General features: G+C 39.3%; 1 protein-coding gene across 4 annotated transcripts in view; it reads left to right on the top strand.

The window, feature by feature from the left end:
• Window positions 1-19715, top strand: part of ASPH (aspartate beta-hydroxylase) — a 229628-nt gene that overhangs the window by 42418 nt on the left and 167495 nt on the right. For all 4 annotated transcript variants that reach the window (XM_060116094.1, XM_060116093.1, XM_060116095.1 and 1 more), the window contains one exon: window positions 19247-19339. In XM_060116094.1, the coding sequence (XP_059972077.1) occupies window positions 19247-19339 (93 nt within the window). The remainder of the gene's footprint in view (window positions 1-19246; window positions 19340-19715) is intronic.

The following is a 19715-nucleotide window of genomic DNA, read 5'->3' as shown; positions in this document are numbered from 1 at the left end:
GGGGCTTGATACTCAGCAACCCTTTGGAAATCAGATTCTGGTCTCTAAAACAAGTAGAACGTTCTCTGTGTTTTGAACTGTGGAAATTTCTTTGATCACCGTGCATATATGGAGCACTTTGATAAAATCCAGGGATGCAGACTTTATTATCACAAGTCGATGGGTGGAACCCTGTGCTGAATTCTCTGCCGGTTATTTGTTGCGATAACTCTGTAATACACAGGAGTAGATATTAACTAAATTGTGAACTGTCTGAAGTTGGGAGTCAGGTTAGGCTGCATTTTTTTTTTTTTTTTTTCTTTTTGCGGTATGCGGGCCTCTCACTGTTGTGGCCTCTCCCGTTGCGGAGCACAGGCCCCGGATGCGCAGGCCCAGCGGCCATGGCTCACGGGCCCAGCCGCTCCGCGGCATATGGGATCCTCCCAGAACGGGGCACGAACCCGTATCCCCTGCATCGGCAGGCGGACTCTCAACCACTGCGCCACCAGGGAGGCCCTGGTTAGGCTGCATTTGAATCCCTCTTCAAAGCTGAGCCCCACATAGGGTATTTATTAAATATTTGCTGGGGTTAGCCCTGGTGAGTGAGAAGGTCAGGAGTTACCTGTTGCATAATAAAATGCTGATTTTTTTTAAACAGCTTAAATAAGTGAAAACAATTATTGGATGTATTTTGTTTTCCAAGAAAAATGACACTTTGAAGTTCAGACAATAAACTGACCTGTGCTAGCTGAGGTCTTCACGTGATCTTTCTGCTATCTCATTCGTATTTGTGTCTGGATTTTATCTTTATTCAAGCTCTCAGTCTCTGGATGTAATCCCTTCTTAAACTTTTTAGTCTTTCAGTCCTCTGATGTTCTGATCTTCCCTCATCCCAGAGGGTTGGAAGGTTTGTAGCTTCCTTTTTTCAAAAAATTGTTACGCCATCTATTTAAAAATAAAAAGGAAAATGGTGTAGTGTCTTGACTTGCGTTTTGCCAAGACTAGACTTACGTTCTAGAGCAAGTCTGCCTAGCTTACAGAATCCTCTCTTAGGCGTTCAGGGCCTCGTCTGTAGTCAATGTTGAAATAAATTATGATGCTTCTTACGGGCAGGAGGCAGCTTCGAAACTGAGGCTCAGAGTGACTCATTGGTCTCACCAGGGATGGTGGGAGTGACTGGGATGACCTAAGTATGATATGATACTCAGCCGACCAATTCTGTGACCAACTTCCTGAAAGCCTGCAGCAGCTATAGTACTTGGGTTTCTGTAATGGAGCCAGTCTTCTAAAATTGTGGTGAAACTGCAGGTCCAACGGTGATTCAGCGTTTTAATTACACACAGAACATTTCACTTTGAAAATGTGTGTGGGATAGTGGCCCTGGGGCAGTTGCCACAATAATGTTAATTACCTTTAGGCAACTCGCTCAGGCTCTAAGGGAGGTATATAAGACCTGCTTTTTCCAAATTTCTGTATAAGGATTACCAAATAGTCAACTTAGCTATTAACAGTAATCACCTTAAAACCATCAGAATAAACATACAGGGCAAAAAAGAAGTAAACAACATGGTGATAACTTTTTTTTTTTTTTGCCATTCTCTTTGACCGTAGCCACATCCTAATGGCTTGGGTTCCATTATCATTTCTCTACTCTGCACAGCATTTCTTTACTCTGAGAAGTTTTTTGAATCGTTGTTTCCTCTCTCATTGGTCATTTTTTTAGCAGCTGACCTTTGCCTTGTGTCTGCACCTCCTGCTTCTGGCCTCCTCCTTTCTCTCCCGCTGACTCAGTTTCTCTACCCTTAGACATGCCTTTGTTTCCTAGCCCTCAAAACATACGAATGCAGATCAAATTCTTCAAACTCTTATTCCTTTTCTGCCCATTGAGAATCTTGGGAAACCCCGTAGATGATCAGTTTTCTTCTAAGGAGGGAAGAGAGGCCGTGATGAGCAACCCTGGGGTTTTGCTCACCCTTCTTTCTACCTGTTTTCTCAGTGTAACGTGACCGCCCCTTATACTCCTTGTAAAACTGTATATGGGACATTTACTAACAAACAGAATTCAGTAGTGTCCTCATCCTAACGCTTTGTTCATTCCTTCCTTTCTACAACTGCTACTTTGACTTTTAGAATCCTGCATTTTCTATTCATTCATTCATTCATTCCCTGCATTTTCTTGACTCTCCCCCCTTTTTTTGTTACTTACAGGCTCCTGTATTACTTTCTGTTTTCCAAGTGCTGTGCTTTCATCTTTATACTCTTTCCTTCAGAGACTGAATATGATGATTGTTGTTTAAATTATTAGTTCAGTCTTTGTCATGTCAAAAATATTGAAAAATGATTCAATATATTCTTTAAGTTCAGAAAAGACAGCTTAGGTTGATACTTTGGAATTATATATAGTACAGTGGCACATTGTTAATTTGTATCACTTTAGGGATTTATACCCAAACTGGAAAAGTTTTACATCAAGTACTTATTATATTTTCATGTTTCTAATCAACTAATCTGATGTTGATCTAATATGTTGGCTTATTTATGTTAACGCTAACCTTTTCATCAATATAGCTCTTTTGAGTGTATCATAATAGTGGAGGGGTAGGGGGATAGTCTGATTCCCACCATTCTGCTTTTTAAGGGAAAATCCAGGCCTCGCCAGTCAAGAACATGCAGGAATCAGGAGGGGACATTAGCATCATTAAAAGTGTATTCTAATGCGTTATGCTAATTTCTTTTGCACATTGGATAATACCCATGTACTTAAAAGTTGTCATTACAAGAATAAGTTTGACATTTTACCTAAATAAACTTTCTTGGGGAGTGGTCCAAGATAGCATTCGGTATTACACGGTGGTATGCTGTTTTTGCTAGAGTTTAAGAAAGAATTGGGCTTTGTCTGTGAAAAATAGTTGTTAGACACACACACACTGGTTTTGGTTATGTATGCATATCAAGTAACTGGATAGATACAGATAGCCACATGGAACAGTTAATTCACATTTCTGTTTTTAATGTAGTCATTGGTAAGATATACTAATACTTTTTTTCCAGAATGACAATGATGATATCTCCACCAAAATAAATTGCCATTCTCAAATGAACTGTCTCATTTGATGGAAACAAATTGCCATGAACAGAGAGAGAGGGAAAGAGGTTTAGGAGTGGAGGGTGATTCAAACAACAGAATAGGAGTAAAGAAATCTCATACTGCAAGTGGGAGTGTGATTATGGTTTTGAGAAACATACAGAGGCGTTTCCACAGTTTCCAGCAGGAATATGTGAAACACGAAAGGGCTTAGGGGCTTTCTTGGGACACTTCAGACCTTAGTTGTAGGGTGACAGGTTGTGCATGGCGCTGCCTCCACAGGGGATGAGCAGAAATCACCCTACCTCCTACCCTGGTGTCCCCAGGAAATGGATTGGCAACCTGGAACGCCACTTTGGAAAGTTTGCGGATACGCGAGTGTAAAATAACATTTATGTGACCAGGAGATAGAACTGGGAACATCAGTTGGTTGGGATGCTAAGTACAGGCTGGTTGGAAAAAGTGTACGGCGAGGTATATGGTACTGATATTTGTTAGAAGGTTAAACATAAACACATTATCAGAACTTTGATTTGCCTAGAGAAGAAATAGAAAGCCTTTGCAGAGTTTTTAGATGAAGAGTAAAAAAGGTAGTATATACCTCCATAATTCTTATTTATGTAATTTTTTATAAAGAAAGTTTGAAACTATGGGAGAAAAGCCATGATTATTCAGACAGTAAAGAGTAAAATTCTATCAAAATATGCTGTCCTTCTTTTGAGTGGCAGTGATAATTGAGTAGGGAAATAAGGTCCCCAGGTCCTTTCACCCCTGGTGCTTGTAATTGATCATCTGTGTCCAAGCAGAAGTCCACTGACATCCAGGTACCACTGAGAGGGAAATGCCATTTCCTGTGGTAATTAGACATCTCTAAAGCCAACAATGCTTTCAGACCTAAGGCAGATTGTGAAGTTGATTAAATCAGTGATGTTTTTAAAATGCATTTTTCGGTTATAGGTAGTGAAAGTAAGGTTCTAAAATGACATATGAATGATAAATATTTGTATGTTGCAGGAGTGTATTTTTTTAATGGTGAATTTAAGTAAATTTGTTTATTAGTCAATTTATAAACTATAAAATAGTTTAAATTGTCAATTTAAATATTTAAATATTTAAACTATTTTATAGATACTTATTTTTTAATTACCTTAATATTTTCTGTTTGTAACATATTTTCATCTTGTAAACACCAACAGAAGGACCTGGTGGGGTAGCCAAGAGAAAAACCAAGGCTAAAGGTATTTTCTATTTTTCACATTAGCCTTGAGTGAATCAAGTTTAATGCTTGAAAATGCATGACAGTTTATAGATAATGTTTTGTAGATGCAGCTACTAATGCTAAACATTATTGCTTTTTGGTTTTGGGTGCACCTTTGGTTGTAAGTAGTTTTATCAAGGTTTCATTAAAGAGTTTTCTGCCTCGGGCCTATAATTTTAAGTAATTTCCTTTTTCAGATTATCAAAACCTCGGAACAGTCTTTAAACCACACACTAAATTTACAGTATACACATCCTATCTACCTTCTAAAGCCTTTCTTTAGTCTAAATTTTTTAGTTACTGTCGGAAATAAAGATGAGTTCATCAATGATTGATTTCCTTTTTCCAAAAGCTCTGATGATGCTGTCTTAGAGCACAATAAAAGCTAGTGGGACCAAACTTGTAGTTTTCAGTAAAATGAAAACTTAGATTTCATTTTGCCGGTATAGAATTTGCTGTGTTTGATATTTTGATTCATTAAAAATTATTACACCTGTCAACCATTCTGTATAGGCTAACAGCTTATTATTGCAGCCTTATTTTATATTCCTTTGGTTTTTCTTGTTCACTTGTAAAGATTTCTGTCCTTTAGGGAGAGGGGCATGGGGAAAGTGCATGCTTTTCTTTATAAACCTGTAATACTCTTTTGTGTTCAAGTGCTTGGCACATGGTATGTAGTTTGATTTTGGTGAAACATTAACAGGTGAGACTTTTGCTATGTGATTTACAGGGTTTTGTGATTTCTATTTTAACTTTAAGGTTAGGAAGTTTTAATGTTTTAACTTTGATATCCCGCCTGAATAATTCCCGGGAAGAAAAACAGAATTTTTACCATTTTATTCTTATGTAAGTAATTATGAAATAAATGGCCAATAAAGTATAATTTGACTCCTTGATCTAGAGAGGCAAATTCAACATTAAAGATTTAATATTTTAAAAACTGTGTGCAGAGTAAGACGTGTCAGCATTGCACCAGCATTCCGCTCTTGCAGTGTTGCGTATCTATGTTACTCTGAACGGCGTTGAAGAAGAATGAGGACTTTGAGGATGGTTGATGATTTATGAATTCTATTCTGTATTTTTACAAGGTTTTAATAAAATTGTCAGGAAGAATCGAATAACATTTTGTACTCTGTGAGTTTTACATGATTCTCATGGGCAGAAACATCTTCCACGTTTTATTATTTTAAAGAAATCTTTCTCTTTTTTGTTTCTGCTTAAATGCTACATTATACAGTAAACACCTTGCTTCTCTTATGATTTCTTAATGGGGAATCAAGAAGGTGAAATTCAAAGCTTTTGCTAGCAGCACTGTTCAACTTTATTTAAAGCAAGTTGAAAGCAGCACCTCACGTGAGATTTGGAATCACCTGTATATTCCATTTAATTGTTCTCTCTTCTGTGAGCATGGACAGCATAGATGTTGGCTTGGAGTGGCTCTACGTAAAATAATGGGAAATATACTTAAAGGAATACTGATTTCATAATGTTGAACAGAAGCAGAAAAGAAGTTCTCCTTGTCGTCTTAGACACTGTAGATAACAAACTTAAAATTTTGTACTCATATGGAAATTATATTTTTCTAAACTAAGAAAATTAAATGGTATTTAACTTTCCATTTGTGCATTATATTTGTTTCCAAGGAATGCAAGCACAGATACTTTAAGGACATACTTTTTTTGTTAGAGCTAAAGACTTTTAAATTATCTTTGTACAAATACTTGCAAGCTATGGAAAATTTATTCCTGCGTTGTCAGTGTTCCTTTAATTATGTTGTCATAGCTGTGATATGTGAGTTGTTAACACTCTGTGTAAAGTGCTGCCTTTATGGCTGGACTCCTTTTATTAATATTGCATGTTAACCTGGTTTTGAGGCAAATCATACTATATTGCCAGCTGGAAAAATGATGGCAAGTTTCTAGCATTTCTTTTATAGCTGATACTTTATAGAGGTTTGCATCTGTTTTTAGCCAATTTAAAACTAGTGGATGAAAGTCACTTTTTGAATGATCATTTCATGTGTGTGGGGAGATAGAAAAAAAGACAGTACTTTTGCACTAAGCTGCTGTCTATGAATTAAGAGATGACTTTCAATAAACATTTTTCCCTTTAATTGGAAAACCGGAAAGTTAAAGAACTCACTAAAGAAGAGCTCAAGAAGGAAAAAGAGAAGCTTGAGTCAAGGAAGGAAAGTAAACATGAAGAGAGAAAAAGGAGCAAGAAACAAAAAGAGGATGACCGGAAGGAGAAGAAACTTGCGGATTCAGTTGTTTCCAGGAAAGAGTCTCCTAGGGTTAAAAAGGACAAAGAAAAAGAGAAGGCGGGACTAGGTAAAGGTACTAAAACCAAGGAAAATAAGAAAAAATCAACAAATATCAAGGATATTTCTGCTAAAGTGGCACCCAAAGACAAAGATGATAGAAAGGAAGGGAGAAGTTCTGCCAAACAGGCACACTTAGCAAAGGGAAGCAACCAGAAGAGAAAGAACTAAAGCTGCAGCAGCACCCCAGGAAATGGTGATATTCTTCATCGTGATTTGCTGCCAAAGGGCATGGAAAACTTGGTATTGCTCTGGTTGGGGAAGTTGTGTCATTTAGCCATTGACTATATTTATTGGTGCTCAGCCAAGTAAATTCTTTGAAATTGAGGTACCTGTCTCATGCTTCGAAATTTAAAAGATGAAGCTTTAAAAAAATATGTAATAAAAATATGATGTAATAACGTCTATTTTTATTAACTTATTGATCGTGTATCAGGTAAACGTATATGTATAATATGAATTGTAATGATTTATTACTACAGAATAGTCTCACTGGAGTTCAGCAAGAATATTAACATTTTAAATAGTGTTTATATGCAGAGTGATTTGTAAGTTTCAGGAATGATAAATACTCAGGTAGGTAGGAGGTTGACTTCTTCTCTGTTAGCTGTTGCTTTTCTTCCCTCCTTCGCCTTCCTGCTTTCCTGCTTCCCATTCCTCTTCAACTACCCTCTTCCTTCTCCACTTCCTTTCTCCACCCCCCAGCTCTTCCCAGGGCATCTCCCCGGGCTCTTGTGAAGTTGCCGTTGTGTCTCCCTCCCCAGGCCCAGCCAGCACCCTCCCCCTCCCCCCGCCCCCCTCTCTGGGGGCTGCTCCTTCCTCAGGCTCTTCCCCGTTCAACTCCTTTGCATCTCTCCTCCCGGGTCTGTGTCCATCTCCTTTACCTCGTTTTTCACCCCCCTGTGCTGCCTTACCCCTCACCCCTCCTCACCCTGCCTCTCCCGTTCCAACCATCCCTCCCCGACCTTCTCCTGTTGCCCAGTCAATACTTAGTGTTCACGGCATTCTGAGAATCCTGGAAACAGTCCTGGATAAAAGAGAGAATTTTATGTAGAAGAACAATTTTAGAATGCTTATTTATGACATCTTTACAGACTCAGACTAGTTATAGAAAGGCTTTAATTATTTCAAATTAGGATATACTTTCATTTTATATCACACAGTTTTTCAGTTATATTGGCGGAATGGCATATATTTTTCATATTTGATTGTATCATACTTGTTTACCGTTTCTGAGGAGCTGCAAATTTGAGATCAAAATTGAGTTCAGAAAACATTTAATAAAATGAAATTTCTATAAGAAATATATTTCTACAAATGGTTTGTGCTGTTCTACATGAAGTCTTAATTCTGTAACCGTGACTGCTGGTGAAATTCAGTTACTGAATTTGAGAAGAATAACTTGATTTGTTGTAACTGAATCATAAGTGCTGCCACAAAATTTTTATTTTATTTTTAAAATAATTCTTCACCTTTTTCTTTGAAGAGCCTTTAAAAACAGAGATTTTCGCCCAATTAAAGGTATTTCAAATCAGAAATGAGTAAGCGTTAAGTGCAAAATTGTCTAAAAGTATTGTGTTTTTTGTTTTTTTAATATGCTGGCACCTTTTACTGCTTAAAATCAAACACCTGTACATTTAGTTGACAAAAATTCCAACAGACATGATAAAATTATCCAGCAAGGGGGCAGGCCTAGAGAATATCTAGTCTAATATCTCTAATCCAATCCTATCATTCTGTTGTTTAAAAACTGAGTCCCAAAGAAATTGTCATATGGGTTAACTTGGGGCTTCATATGTTGATCAGTCCGGATTTTATTATTTTTATAGTTTGATTATAGGAGCACAGTAAACCACAGTGAATCTTACGGCTCATTTGGTGGCAAATACAGGGGCACTGGCTTGAGGGGAATAGATCCCAAGTACAGACCTGTAATCAGCTGTTTCTTCCTAGCTCTCTTCTCCAATCTTGACTCTGCTGATTTCTACTTGACTTTATTCTATATGGAGGTGCTACCATTTGATGAGGAGGGTGGCCCTCGGGGGCCCCAGACACATTTTTCTAGTTTAGCCATCCTTGTACAAAGATGCAGTTTTCTGGGCTGGCCCTGGGAGAAAAGTCCTGGGAGATTCTGGCTGTCCTGGTTAGGCCTGGAAGCATCTGTGACCATTCCTGTAGTCGGGGACAGGCTGGCTCCTGTGCACAAAGCTTTGGGTGTGGGTTGAGGGGTTCCTTCTCAAACCACATGAAATGCTTCCTGCAGGAAAGAGTTTCTGGGAGAAGAAGAGGGAGACTCTGAGACCTGGACAGAAGGAGAAGCAAAACTATATCCACCGACCACATAAAATTGCAATGTTTAAAAAATATATCCTGATGTTCGGTCTTGCTCAGATAAATAGATTGAGTTTTCAAATTTAGGTATCAAATTTTAAGTGTTAATTTCGGTACCGATGACTTTTTTTTTTCCTCCCTTGTAGAGAGGGGCAGCAAATTATAATGACCTTTACTGCGGGCATTCTAGTAATTTTTACCTTGGTTTTTGAAGCACAGTCAATGGCTGTGGGGCATAAAGTACGTAAATGCTAAATTTCAAGAAATTAGTGAAAAAAATTTAGACTAACCCTAATCAGCGTAAGCATATAAACATTATCTGTTGCTATTTAAGAAAGCACCTGGAAATATTTTAGTTCTATCACTGAGTTTCCCTTTGAATAGCAACTCAAGAATTGAATTGAAACTCCTGTCCTAAACTATTAAAAGTGTTTCAAGAGCTCTTGAGAACTGGGAATTAGCTTACTTTCTTTTTTTTCTTTCCTTCCATTTTCTTCAGTAAATAAAGGTTTCAACTGAATTTTATTGAAGTTGACGTGACACTTTACTCAGATGCATTGACCCTTACTGTTCACCTAAAAAACTTAGTGGAAATATGCTTTTTGGTCATGATTAGTGGGTTAAAATTATGCTTGCTTTCTCAGTTTTATTTACTTTTTTATTCGGTATGTAGTTATTTCTATATTCTGCTGCTTCATATTGTTATGTAAGGATAATTAAAACCAGAAAGGTCACCTTTTTGAAATGTCGACTAAAAACAGGGACAAAAATTATATAACTTGAAGTAGTTGGGAGTCAGAAAAAGTCCTGAAAAGTGAAAATTAAATACTGAGTATAAATGTATTTTGTTATATCACTAACATTACTTAAGCTACACTAAGAGATGATGCATAGAATTCTAAAAAGTGACATTCTTGGCATAATTTTCCTTTGTATGGTAACATTTCCCATGTGAGTAGCAGCCATCGTAAAGACGGTCAGTTTTACAAAAATATTTGAGAGCTTATCAGTTTTTCCAGGAATCTATTGTCCTGTAGTGTTCAGAATACTTTCTTTGGAAGAACTTTATATTCATTGATATTTTCCCTTCAGTTGTGATTTGTAATTTCTGTGTTTCACTGGTTAATGGCTTTGTGTGTGAATTTCAGTTATTTCTAACATTGCTTGTAATCAACTATTTGCAATCTTATTTTTTTCAAGATTTTCAGTTTTACTTTATGGATGATTTGCATTGTGTATAGGCGGTCCAACAGCATTTCAAAATGAGGGAGAGACTGGTAAAGAAATTGACATAAATCTGTTAGCATGAAAGTTTGAATTAATCCCGGGGAATTAATTCTGCCAGAGATTGGCTCATAGAGAGTATTTTGTAATGTTATGGCCTGTGTAGCCATCCAACTTTGTAACTTCAGGGGTTCTCATAATGATTACTTGGGTAATAAGGACTCCCTGTATATACTTCCATTAGAAAACAAAGAAAGATAGCAAACAAGTATGATTTTAAATGTTAATGGTTTGGGAATTCCCTGGCGGTCCAGTGGTTAGGACTCTGTGCTTCACTGCAGGGGGCACGGGTTCCATCCCTGGATGGGGAAGTGAGGTCCCACATGCCGCACGGCCAAAGGAAACAAAATTTTTTTAGTGATTTAAGTTAACTGTAAATGTCATTTTCCATGAAATGGGTCTGCTGATTTAGTCTGTGTCTCCAGACTTTTATTCCTTTCTCCTGTGTCTTCCACTGTTCCTTCTGTTAATGCCCATTGGTAACAGTTCTCCAAATCGGTTACTCAGTTCACTGTAAAATGCATCTTGGAAATGCTGGTTTTTCTTTCCTTTCCCTCGAGGTGGTTATGCATGAGTGGCTGGTACGTTGTTAGCACTCGTGCGTCCCTTTCTTTTGTCAGAATAATGGTAATAATTCTACCAAGTTGTTTCAGTCAGTTGTTAAAAGTTTGGAAGCACTGTGGCTATGATTCCCACTCCTTTTATCAACAGATTGTGAGACAAATAGTTAAGCTCTTTATTCTTTGTAACTAATGTATCATTGTAAAATGGGTGTACTGGGTCCTACTTTGTTTTACTGAGATCATTGAGCGGACAAATAAAAGTAATTCTAGGGCTTCCCTGGTGGCGCAGTGGTTGAGAGTCCACCTGCCGATGCAGGGGACACGGGTTTGTGCCCCGGCCCGGGAAGATCCCACATGCCATGGAGTGGCTGGGCCCGTGGGCCATGGCCACTGAGCCTGCACGTCCAGAGCCTGTGCTCCGCAACAGGAGAGGCCACAACAGTGAGAGGCCCGCGTACCACAAAAAAAAAAAAAAAAGTAATTCTTAATGTTACATATGTATAAAACTGCAAGAATGCTTAGTTATTTAAAGGATACTGCTACAACATGGAAACACAAGATGTGAAATGTAAAAGCTAGAAAAAAGTTATGAAGAAATAAAGTGTAGTCTTAAGTATATGGTATAATTGAGACATTTCATACCCAGTCTAAGTGTGAAAAACTTGTTTATAAGTTTGCTTTGTACCTAGAACACATTTTTCCATAGAAGCGATTTTATGGTCTTCAGAGGTTTTCTATCCAGTCCACAAAAACCTATTCAATTCCTAATTTCCAGTTCTGCAAGTCTCAGTGTAACTATGTTTCTATGGAAAAAGCATTCATCATTCTTCCTCAGGACATTAGGAACACGTTTAGCTTTACTTCTAAGTATTTTCCAGAATTCTTTTGGTTACATGTGTGAATCCATTCCAATTAGCTTACGTGGACCAAAAACATTGATTGGCTCACATGACCGTAAAGCCCAGGGGTAGTTGTGGTTTTTGTCTTTTGGTTATGCTAGCTCTGGGTGCTCAGACAGTGGTCTGGACCTCTCTCTCCATCTTTGGGCTCTCTTAGGAGGTGGCCTTCCTTCTCAGGCAGCCTGGAGTCCCCTGTGCTCATATTTATTCCTAATTCTTACAGAATGGGGGATGGGGTAACCAAACTGTGACTGCAAGACCAAGGGCATGTGAGTGCCACCCTTAAAGCTGGGGTGATGGAGAACCAGTCCCTCAACGAAATTAGTGCGCTTTTACCGGGAGAAGGGGGGCTAGGTGCGGGGCAGGCCACACAGTGAATATTTATGCCCTGTATTTCATCCGCACCAAAGGCAGGCACTTTCTGGAATTGTTTTCCCCTTCTCTCCTCCTCACCCCATGCCTCCTGCTGCCGCCCAGATATGAAGGGTTGAATGGGATGAGCCTGAATGGGTATCTCAGAGTTAGAGCCCTGGGAATAGAGAGAACTCATCCCAACCCTTGGTCAACAATAACTTCAGGCAGTTAGAGGAATGTAAGAGAATATTGCCATTTGATAAATCCTGCCATTTAGTTATCAGGTGAATTAGGTTTATGTTGTTAAGCTCTTTACATTTTCCCCTGGTTCTGTCTAAAGAGAAAGTGTTTGTTCTTAGGAAACTGAAGGGTGAGTATTACATAGCAGACCCAGAAGGCTTATTCTCATGCAAATCTTGTTTGGGGTACTTGGAAAAAATCCTCAGTAACAATCTTTAGTGTCAGGCCCTACCTTCTCCATTTGCCCGAGGATAAAACCACATGAACTAGATGTTTATTACTGGTTTTGGATGTCATTTTTACGTAGAAATCAATTTCTGCAAAAGCTTCCATTTTCTAAGCCCTACAGAGCAGAAAATCATCTATTTTTCTTTGTTCTCATTTCATACCTCATTTGATTTCACTTCATGTATGTATTTATCACTCTTTATTAGCATCTATACATCATAGAGGTCTGTCACTTACTTCTTCCTTGCCTCAAATATTTCTTCTCTAAGAGATTAGAGGAAGGCATATACTTAAAGTTTCTGTGTTGTTTTTTTGGTTTTTTGTTTGTTTGTTTGTTTGTTTTTGCGGTACGCGGGCCTCTCACTGTTGTGGCCTCTCCCGTTGTGGAGCACAGGCTCCGGACGCGCAGGCTCAGCGGCCATGGCTCACGGGCCCAGCCGCTCCACGGCATGTGGGATCTTCCCGGGCCGGGGCACAAACCCGTGTCCCCTGCATCGGCAGGCGGACTCTCAACCACTGCGCCACCAAGGAAGCCCTCTGTGTTGTTTATGATAATGAAATAAAGACCCACATGCTGTGTCATCTCTATTTCCCATTTATTGATTCGTTAAAGAAATATTCAGAGTATCTGCAGTGTATTGGGGGCTCTTCTAGGCCCTGCGGATACAGTCCCTACAGTGAAATGCTCTGAGATAAACAAGGGATGGAGAAGAAATAAACTGGACTGTTGCCTGTCCTGCCCACCTCCCGTCTGCGTACAACATGCTCCCACCCTGTGGTGGGCTGCCTTCTGCCTCTCTTGCAGTATCCAGCTAAGTCATCACATCTGTCCTCACGTTCTCTGATCCTCCCAGGTGGCTGGATTGTGTGCCTCGCAATTATCATGCTCTTCACTTTGCTTCATTCTGGGACTTTGTTATTAGACTATGATTTATGTCCAGTACCTATCATAGTAACTGACATTAACAGGCATTCAATGGATGTTTATTGAATGGTTAACATATAAAGTAGGTGATTAAAATATATTTCAGGTCTGTATACACTGTTAGTAATATTAGAAAGGTGAAAAATGTTTAAAAAAAATTTTTAAGGAAAAACCCAGAAGCTTTTTCAGTAATTGTTTTAACCACCTTGTAAGCTGCCTTAAGCTTTGTTCATGTTGTTGTGTGTATGTGTGCAAGGCAGGCGGGAGGGAGAGGTAGATTTGTTTCTTTAGAAGAAATAAAGGAAGACATTAACTGATGGGGAAAATGTGTATTTTCTGGGTTTAAATTATCTCATTTAATTCTTAAAAGCCTTCTAATGAGTTACTGTTTTATCCGCTTTCCATACTTGTGGAGACCAACGTTGTAGCAGTGGTAGTGTGTTCCAGATGGGATTCAAATGGAATTCAGAGGCAGCCCTCTTGGCTGACGTTCCTAAGCTCCTACACATGGTCTCCTGTTGTGAGATGTTAAACTGAGTCCACTCCAACCCCATCTTTGTGGAGTCCCTCCATTGGTCCTGAACCAGGCTCTTAGGAGTCTTTTTGGCAGTGTTTAATTCTTTTGAGATTTACGTCATCCTCTTCTGAAGCCTGTCTGTCCACCTTGGGTCATGTGAGGATGATTTGCATCTGGAATGGCTCTTACTGTATGTCAGGGAAGCTCTTGTAGTTCCTGGCAGTAGGGCTGCTCTTGGGATACCTGCCAAGGTTGTACCTGCTGATGATACAAGTCAAGCAACAACAGCAGGGAGTAGCATGGCCAATTAGTACGTGTGCCTTTGTGGTTTATTGATTTCCCAGAATATGTCTCGAGGTTCGTGTACCGGTTAGGGTTGTTCTTGGGGTGTATTGATGTATTCCCCAGTGTAACACGTTAGACTGCTTGCACCTGTGACAGCAGCAGCCCTGAGCACTTCCCTGCATGGATCCCAGCAGCTGGAGTAACCTGCATGGATAATAAGATCAGACTTTTAGTTCCTCTGTACGCCACTGGATTAGCAAATCAAAGATTGAGAAACTGATTTTTAAAATGTCTTAGCTTTTATGGGCTAAGATTGTGAGAGCCTATGAAGCATCATACTATGTGTATAATCCTTCCTGGCCCACATTTTGTTGAGAAAGCAGTTTGTATACGATTCTTATGAAAAGTAAATCCTTCACTCTCATTCAGAGTAAGAGCCGGGTGTCTGGGACCTTTCTTTCTTTTTTTTTTTTTTAAGATTTTTTTTTTGATGTGGACCATTTTTAAAGTCTTCATTGAATTTGTTACAATATTGCTTCTGTTATATATGTTTTTGGTGGTTTGGCTGCAAGGCATGTGGGATCTTAGCTCCCTGACTGGGGATTGAACCCACACCGCCTGCATTGGAAGGCAAAGTCTTAACCACTGGACTGCCAGGGAAGTCCCACGTCCAGGACCTTTCTGATCCTCAGGCCCGTGCTCTCCAGCTGTGTTGGCCACCTGGGTGTTCTTCACTCCCATCACCCTCCCTGCTGAGGAGTTTTTTTTTTTTTTTTTTTTTTGCGGTACGGTGGCCTCTCATTGTTGTGGCCTCTCCCGTTGCGGAGCACAGGCTCCGGACACGCAGGCTCAGCGGCCACGGCTCACGGGCCCAGCCGCTCCGCGGCATGTGGGATCTTCCCGGACCGGGGCACGAACCCGTGTCCTCTGCATCGGCAGGCGGACTCGCAACCACTGCGCCACCAGGGAGGCCCCCCTGCTGAGGAGTTTTGTACTTGCTGGTCCAGAGCTTTATCTGGAGACTCTTCCCTGGTGTAAGTCACAGGGCCACATCCGTGATGTCCTTCAGGAATCTGTTCCAGTCTTTTCTGCGAATCCTTTCCTCATCAGTTCATTGTAAATAGTCCCGCCCCCTTTCCCTAAGGGCCTGCCACTTTCCCCATGTGGTATACTCTAAAGAGTTCATGTTTCTTATCTTTTTAATTGATCCCTTCCTATGGCTGGTAGGGATTTTGTGTGTTGCTTTTCTATAGAACAACGCTTTGCGTTAGTGGGTGCTAAATATTTGTTGAATGAATGAATGTAATATGCAATTTAGTAACTTTTGAAATGTTATGTATTTATGGGAAGAAAATCCACTTATTCTTTCCTGTTATGGTCAGGTGTAGCTGGGTAGTAGTGAATGAAGTAAGCTGATATTGGGCTAGAGTAATTGTATCAGGTAATTAAATTTGCTATGAATGGTTGATTTAAAGTGCTCATTTCATTTACTTTTTATAACTTACTCCATTTTTAATTACAATTGGAAGAACATTTATACACTTATTAAACGTAAACATTTAAAAAAATTTTTCCTAATTTGTCTCATGTGCTCAAAGAACTAAAAACAAGGTATGTTTTTTTTTTTTTTTTTTTTTTTTGCGGTACGCGGGCCTCTCACTGTTGTGGCCTCCCCCGTTGCGGAGCACAGGCTCCGGACGCGCAGGCTCAGCGGCCATGGCTCACGGGCCCAGCCGCTCCGCGGCATATGGGATCCTCCCAGACCGGGGCACGAACCCGTATCCCCTGCATCGGCAGGCGGACTCTCAACCACTTGCGCCACCAGGGAGGCCCAACAAGGTATGTTTTAAGGGAACTAGTTGGTTTTCCAAATCATGCAGGAGCTGTTGTGGTTGACGTGCAACGTTCATTCAACCCTAGATAATTACTGTCAAACCATTGTGATCATCCTGCTGCTCTTGCCAGTTTAGGAATGGAAGTGGGTTCTGGTCTGACTATTAAAACTGAAAGGGAAGAATGGTGAGAAGTTCCAGGAAAGATTTCCTCAAGCCTAAGAGAAGCAGAACAAGAGGTGGTCCTTTGCTTCTGGACATCATCTTGTCTGAAAGAGGAGCTTGCAGCTGGGAGAGCCCGGATTGCCACCCTGAAGACAAAGCCAGGGCTGAGAGCCAGCCAACCTGCTGTTAACTAATAAATTTCCTTCTTGCTCAAGCCAGTGTGAATCGGTGTTTTGTTGTTTGCAGCCACAGCAGCATCAGAACCGATACATTCATTTCATAACCTGATTTTGAAGATTTATTTCAGAGCTGTATCCTTGCCATGTGTACCTCATAATAAATCCAATTTGAAAACCTTTCCTCTGCCTTATTTTATTTTTCTTGTTTAATTTTTGTTTACTTTTTGCCTAAAATCTTGTATGAGACATGGATTTACCACTGTTTCCTGGGGAATACTTCATGGATTCATGGATTAAAATGGACTTGGGTAACAGAAAAAAGTTTGGAAACATCACAGTAAAAGCTTCCACATGGGTTATCAAAACAATAAAAATTATTCTAAAATGTGTTTTTGTTAAATATTAGGAAGTTTATAAGGGTCTGGGGAAAGAGATGTGTTAATGTGATCTTCAGCTTCTTTGAAGTTTACAAAATAGTTTATTTTTGCACTGATTTCACCTCTGGAAAATAGCTGTGACCAGGTATTAGTACATTTACAATTCAGCTGCTGCTTTGGACAGAAAAGAAAACTACTCAATATTTTCTCGTTAGGCGCTTTTGCTTTCTCCTGTTGTTTTTCACGTTTTACAATGTCAAGTTTAGAGACAAATAACTCCCAGCTAATTTAGAGAAAGCTGTTTATTAGGGGCGTTGTGGGTCTGAATATTGATGTGCTAGTTGTTTTCAAGCAATTTAGGATCAAAATTATTTTCAACTGAAGCATTTCTCGGAATCCAGTAAGAACGGGATTTTCAGGCAGCTTAAATCTTTATTGTTTGATGGGGGAATATTTTACTGCTTATTGAACCCATGGAGCACAGTTTTGAAAGCCTGCTACAGATGGGATTAGTGAAGAATGACCCTGTAATTTTTCATCCAAACTGAGATGCTTTTGAGAGTGAAGTCATTTTACCAGGACAAAAGACAAACCAGACCGTCCGGGCAAATTAGGCTTGTGGTACTGAAATGGTGGATGCTGCTAGAGCACAAATAGGCATCTCGTTGGTCAATAGTAGCAGGGAAATGGATGTGAGTCCGCCTTGCCTCCTCTACATCCCTAAGCCTCGCTGGTGCAGCTATAGCCTTGGCCCTGCAGAGAGTCTGTAGCCCTTTAAAGAGCAGAGCAGTCACACATGGGGTGTGCTCAGCCCTTTTGCAGCCGTTTATTGAGCACCTGCTATGTACCAGATGTTTTCTGAGATGCTGAGAGTGCAAAGATAAATGACTTGATTCTGAGGACTCAAAGTTTAGCCTGTTCATTCAGCAAAACTTGGCCGTAAGTCCATACCTGTCCCAGTACCAGTTAAGAGACGTAAGCATGGCTTATTTAAGTGGAAAAGGGCATGGGAATGTTCAGCCCTGAATTTGGAATTTGAAATGAGACGTTTTAATAAGCCTTCATCCCTTACCCCCATGCGCTGAAAGTGAACTACAGTTAGGATCTGTGCCTGTTTGTGTATGCGTTCTCAGGAATCTGTAGTTAGGAGTAGAAGACGACTCTATGTATTGGTGTTTGTTTTCTAACGTTAGGTTTTTTGGGTAAGTCGTCTCAGAAATAAGTAACTAGAGGAGATGTAAATGATGAGGTGGGATCCTATGAATCTGTTTCAGTGTCTTTTTAGGATTCGGGAGAGGATGGTGGGAGGGTGTTTTTGTCCGTGGGAGAAAAATGAAGAGCTATAGAAAAGGGAACAATAAGGGAAAATATACAGAACCAAAAAAGAAGAGTAAGTGATATTGAAGTGAGGATGTTCCAGACTGTAATAGTACATCTCCAGTGAGTTGTATAAAAGCTGCTTAAGATTAGAAAAGGCCTCTCAGTTCTCTCCTGACCTTTGCATTCCAGCTATTGACATGCAGAACACATGCTCCTTAGTACCTCCTCTTGGTACAGGATTCTCGGTGGGGTAGCGAAGAGCCCAGGGTTTGGTAAATGGAATCGTCAGGCTCATGACAGTCTAATTTAGTTTTCTACATAGTTGTATTTAATTGAGGATGTATTTTAATGTGCTACATATAAAATATCAAAGACGTAGCAGTATAATCGATTTTAGACCAGCATTGACTTTAAAAAATCATCTTTCCTGTTAATTTACCCTGATGTCTTATTTTCCTTAAGACAAAAAAGGAAAAACATAACTTTTTTTCCATATTTTTTATGGAATAATGTGGCTCATAAATGTTACCTTTAGAAGATTGTACATAGTGACTTATGTATTATTTCCTCTCATATTTAACTATACTTTTCAAAAAGAAGAATTAATTATATATAAATCAAAACGTGGAGTGCATGCAAATAACAGTAGAAGGTTCCAGAGTATCTTAATTGTCTTATTGCTGAATTCGGAGTCCAAGAGTTAGAAGTTAATTAGTCACTTACGAACACGAGAGGAGATTGAACTCATACTGGATTTCTTTTGGCAAGTTCAGATATGACTTTTTATTTTATTTTGCTTATTGTTTTTGTGACTATTTTAGAGATTTGTGAATATTCAAACAATGATTTATTATTATTTTTTAAATGAAAAGTTAATTTAGGCAAAGAGATGTTAAAGGCCCAGGTGAAGTTAAAGAACAAACTGTTTTCCTACTTCAGTTTTTAAGCATATCAACATTTTCATGTAATATAAAGTCTTGGAAACTTTGAATTACTGGCCGTATTGATGAAGTGTTTGGAAACATTATTTTACTTGGTTTAACATGTCAAAAATTTTTTAAAAAAGAAAGAAAACCTTAAGTTAACTTTGTGAATAAAAATGCAGGCCTTAAAGAAAGATCTGCACCAAAGCCAACAGTCCCACCAGAAGAGGCCGAGCCGTACCCTTGGCTGGAGGATCAGGTTCTGGAGGGGCCAGGTAAGCTTTCCTCTAATTCTCACTGGATCACCTCAGCTGCCAGGTATCCCAGATAGCAGTTTCCACAGTCATATTTTACCCATAATTTTGTTTCACAATGTTTGCAGAATAATGAAATGCTTTCTCTTCTTGTCTTCTGAAATTTTATAGTGAACTCTCTTCTTTTCTAGAAAAAGTTTATACAGGATCATTTTAATTTTTGAGATCCAGAATCCAAGGCACAGGAGGTTTCTCCTTGTCTGAACATAGTTAGAAACATTGTGAACTAAATGCTATGTTTCTTGATTCCAAGTCCAGGACTACTGTGCCATATTACATTGAAAGTACAATTACACACGTACTGTACACTAGTTTTGTCACATTATTTAATAGAGTA

Source organism: Mesoplodon densirostris, chromosome 13, assembly GCF_025265405.1.
Source record: "Mesoplodon densirostris isolate mMesDen1 chromosome 13, mMesDen1 primary haplotype, whole genome shotgun sequence".
Classification (NCBI taxonomy): Eukaryota; Metazoa; Chordata; class Mammalia; order Artiodactyla; family Ziphiidae; genus Mesoplodon; species Mesoplodon densirostris.
The sequence above is the reverse complement of the archived record's forward strand: the minus strand, read 5'-3'. Positions and strand labels throughout refer to the sequence as shown.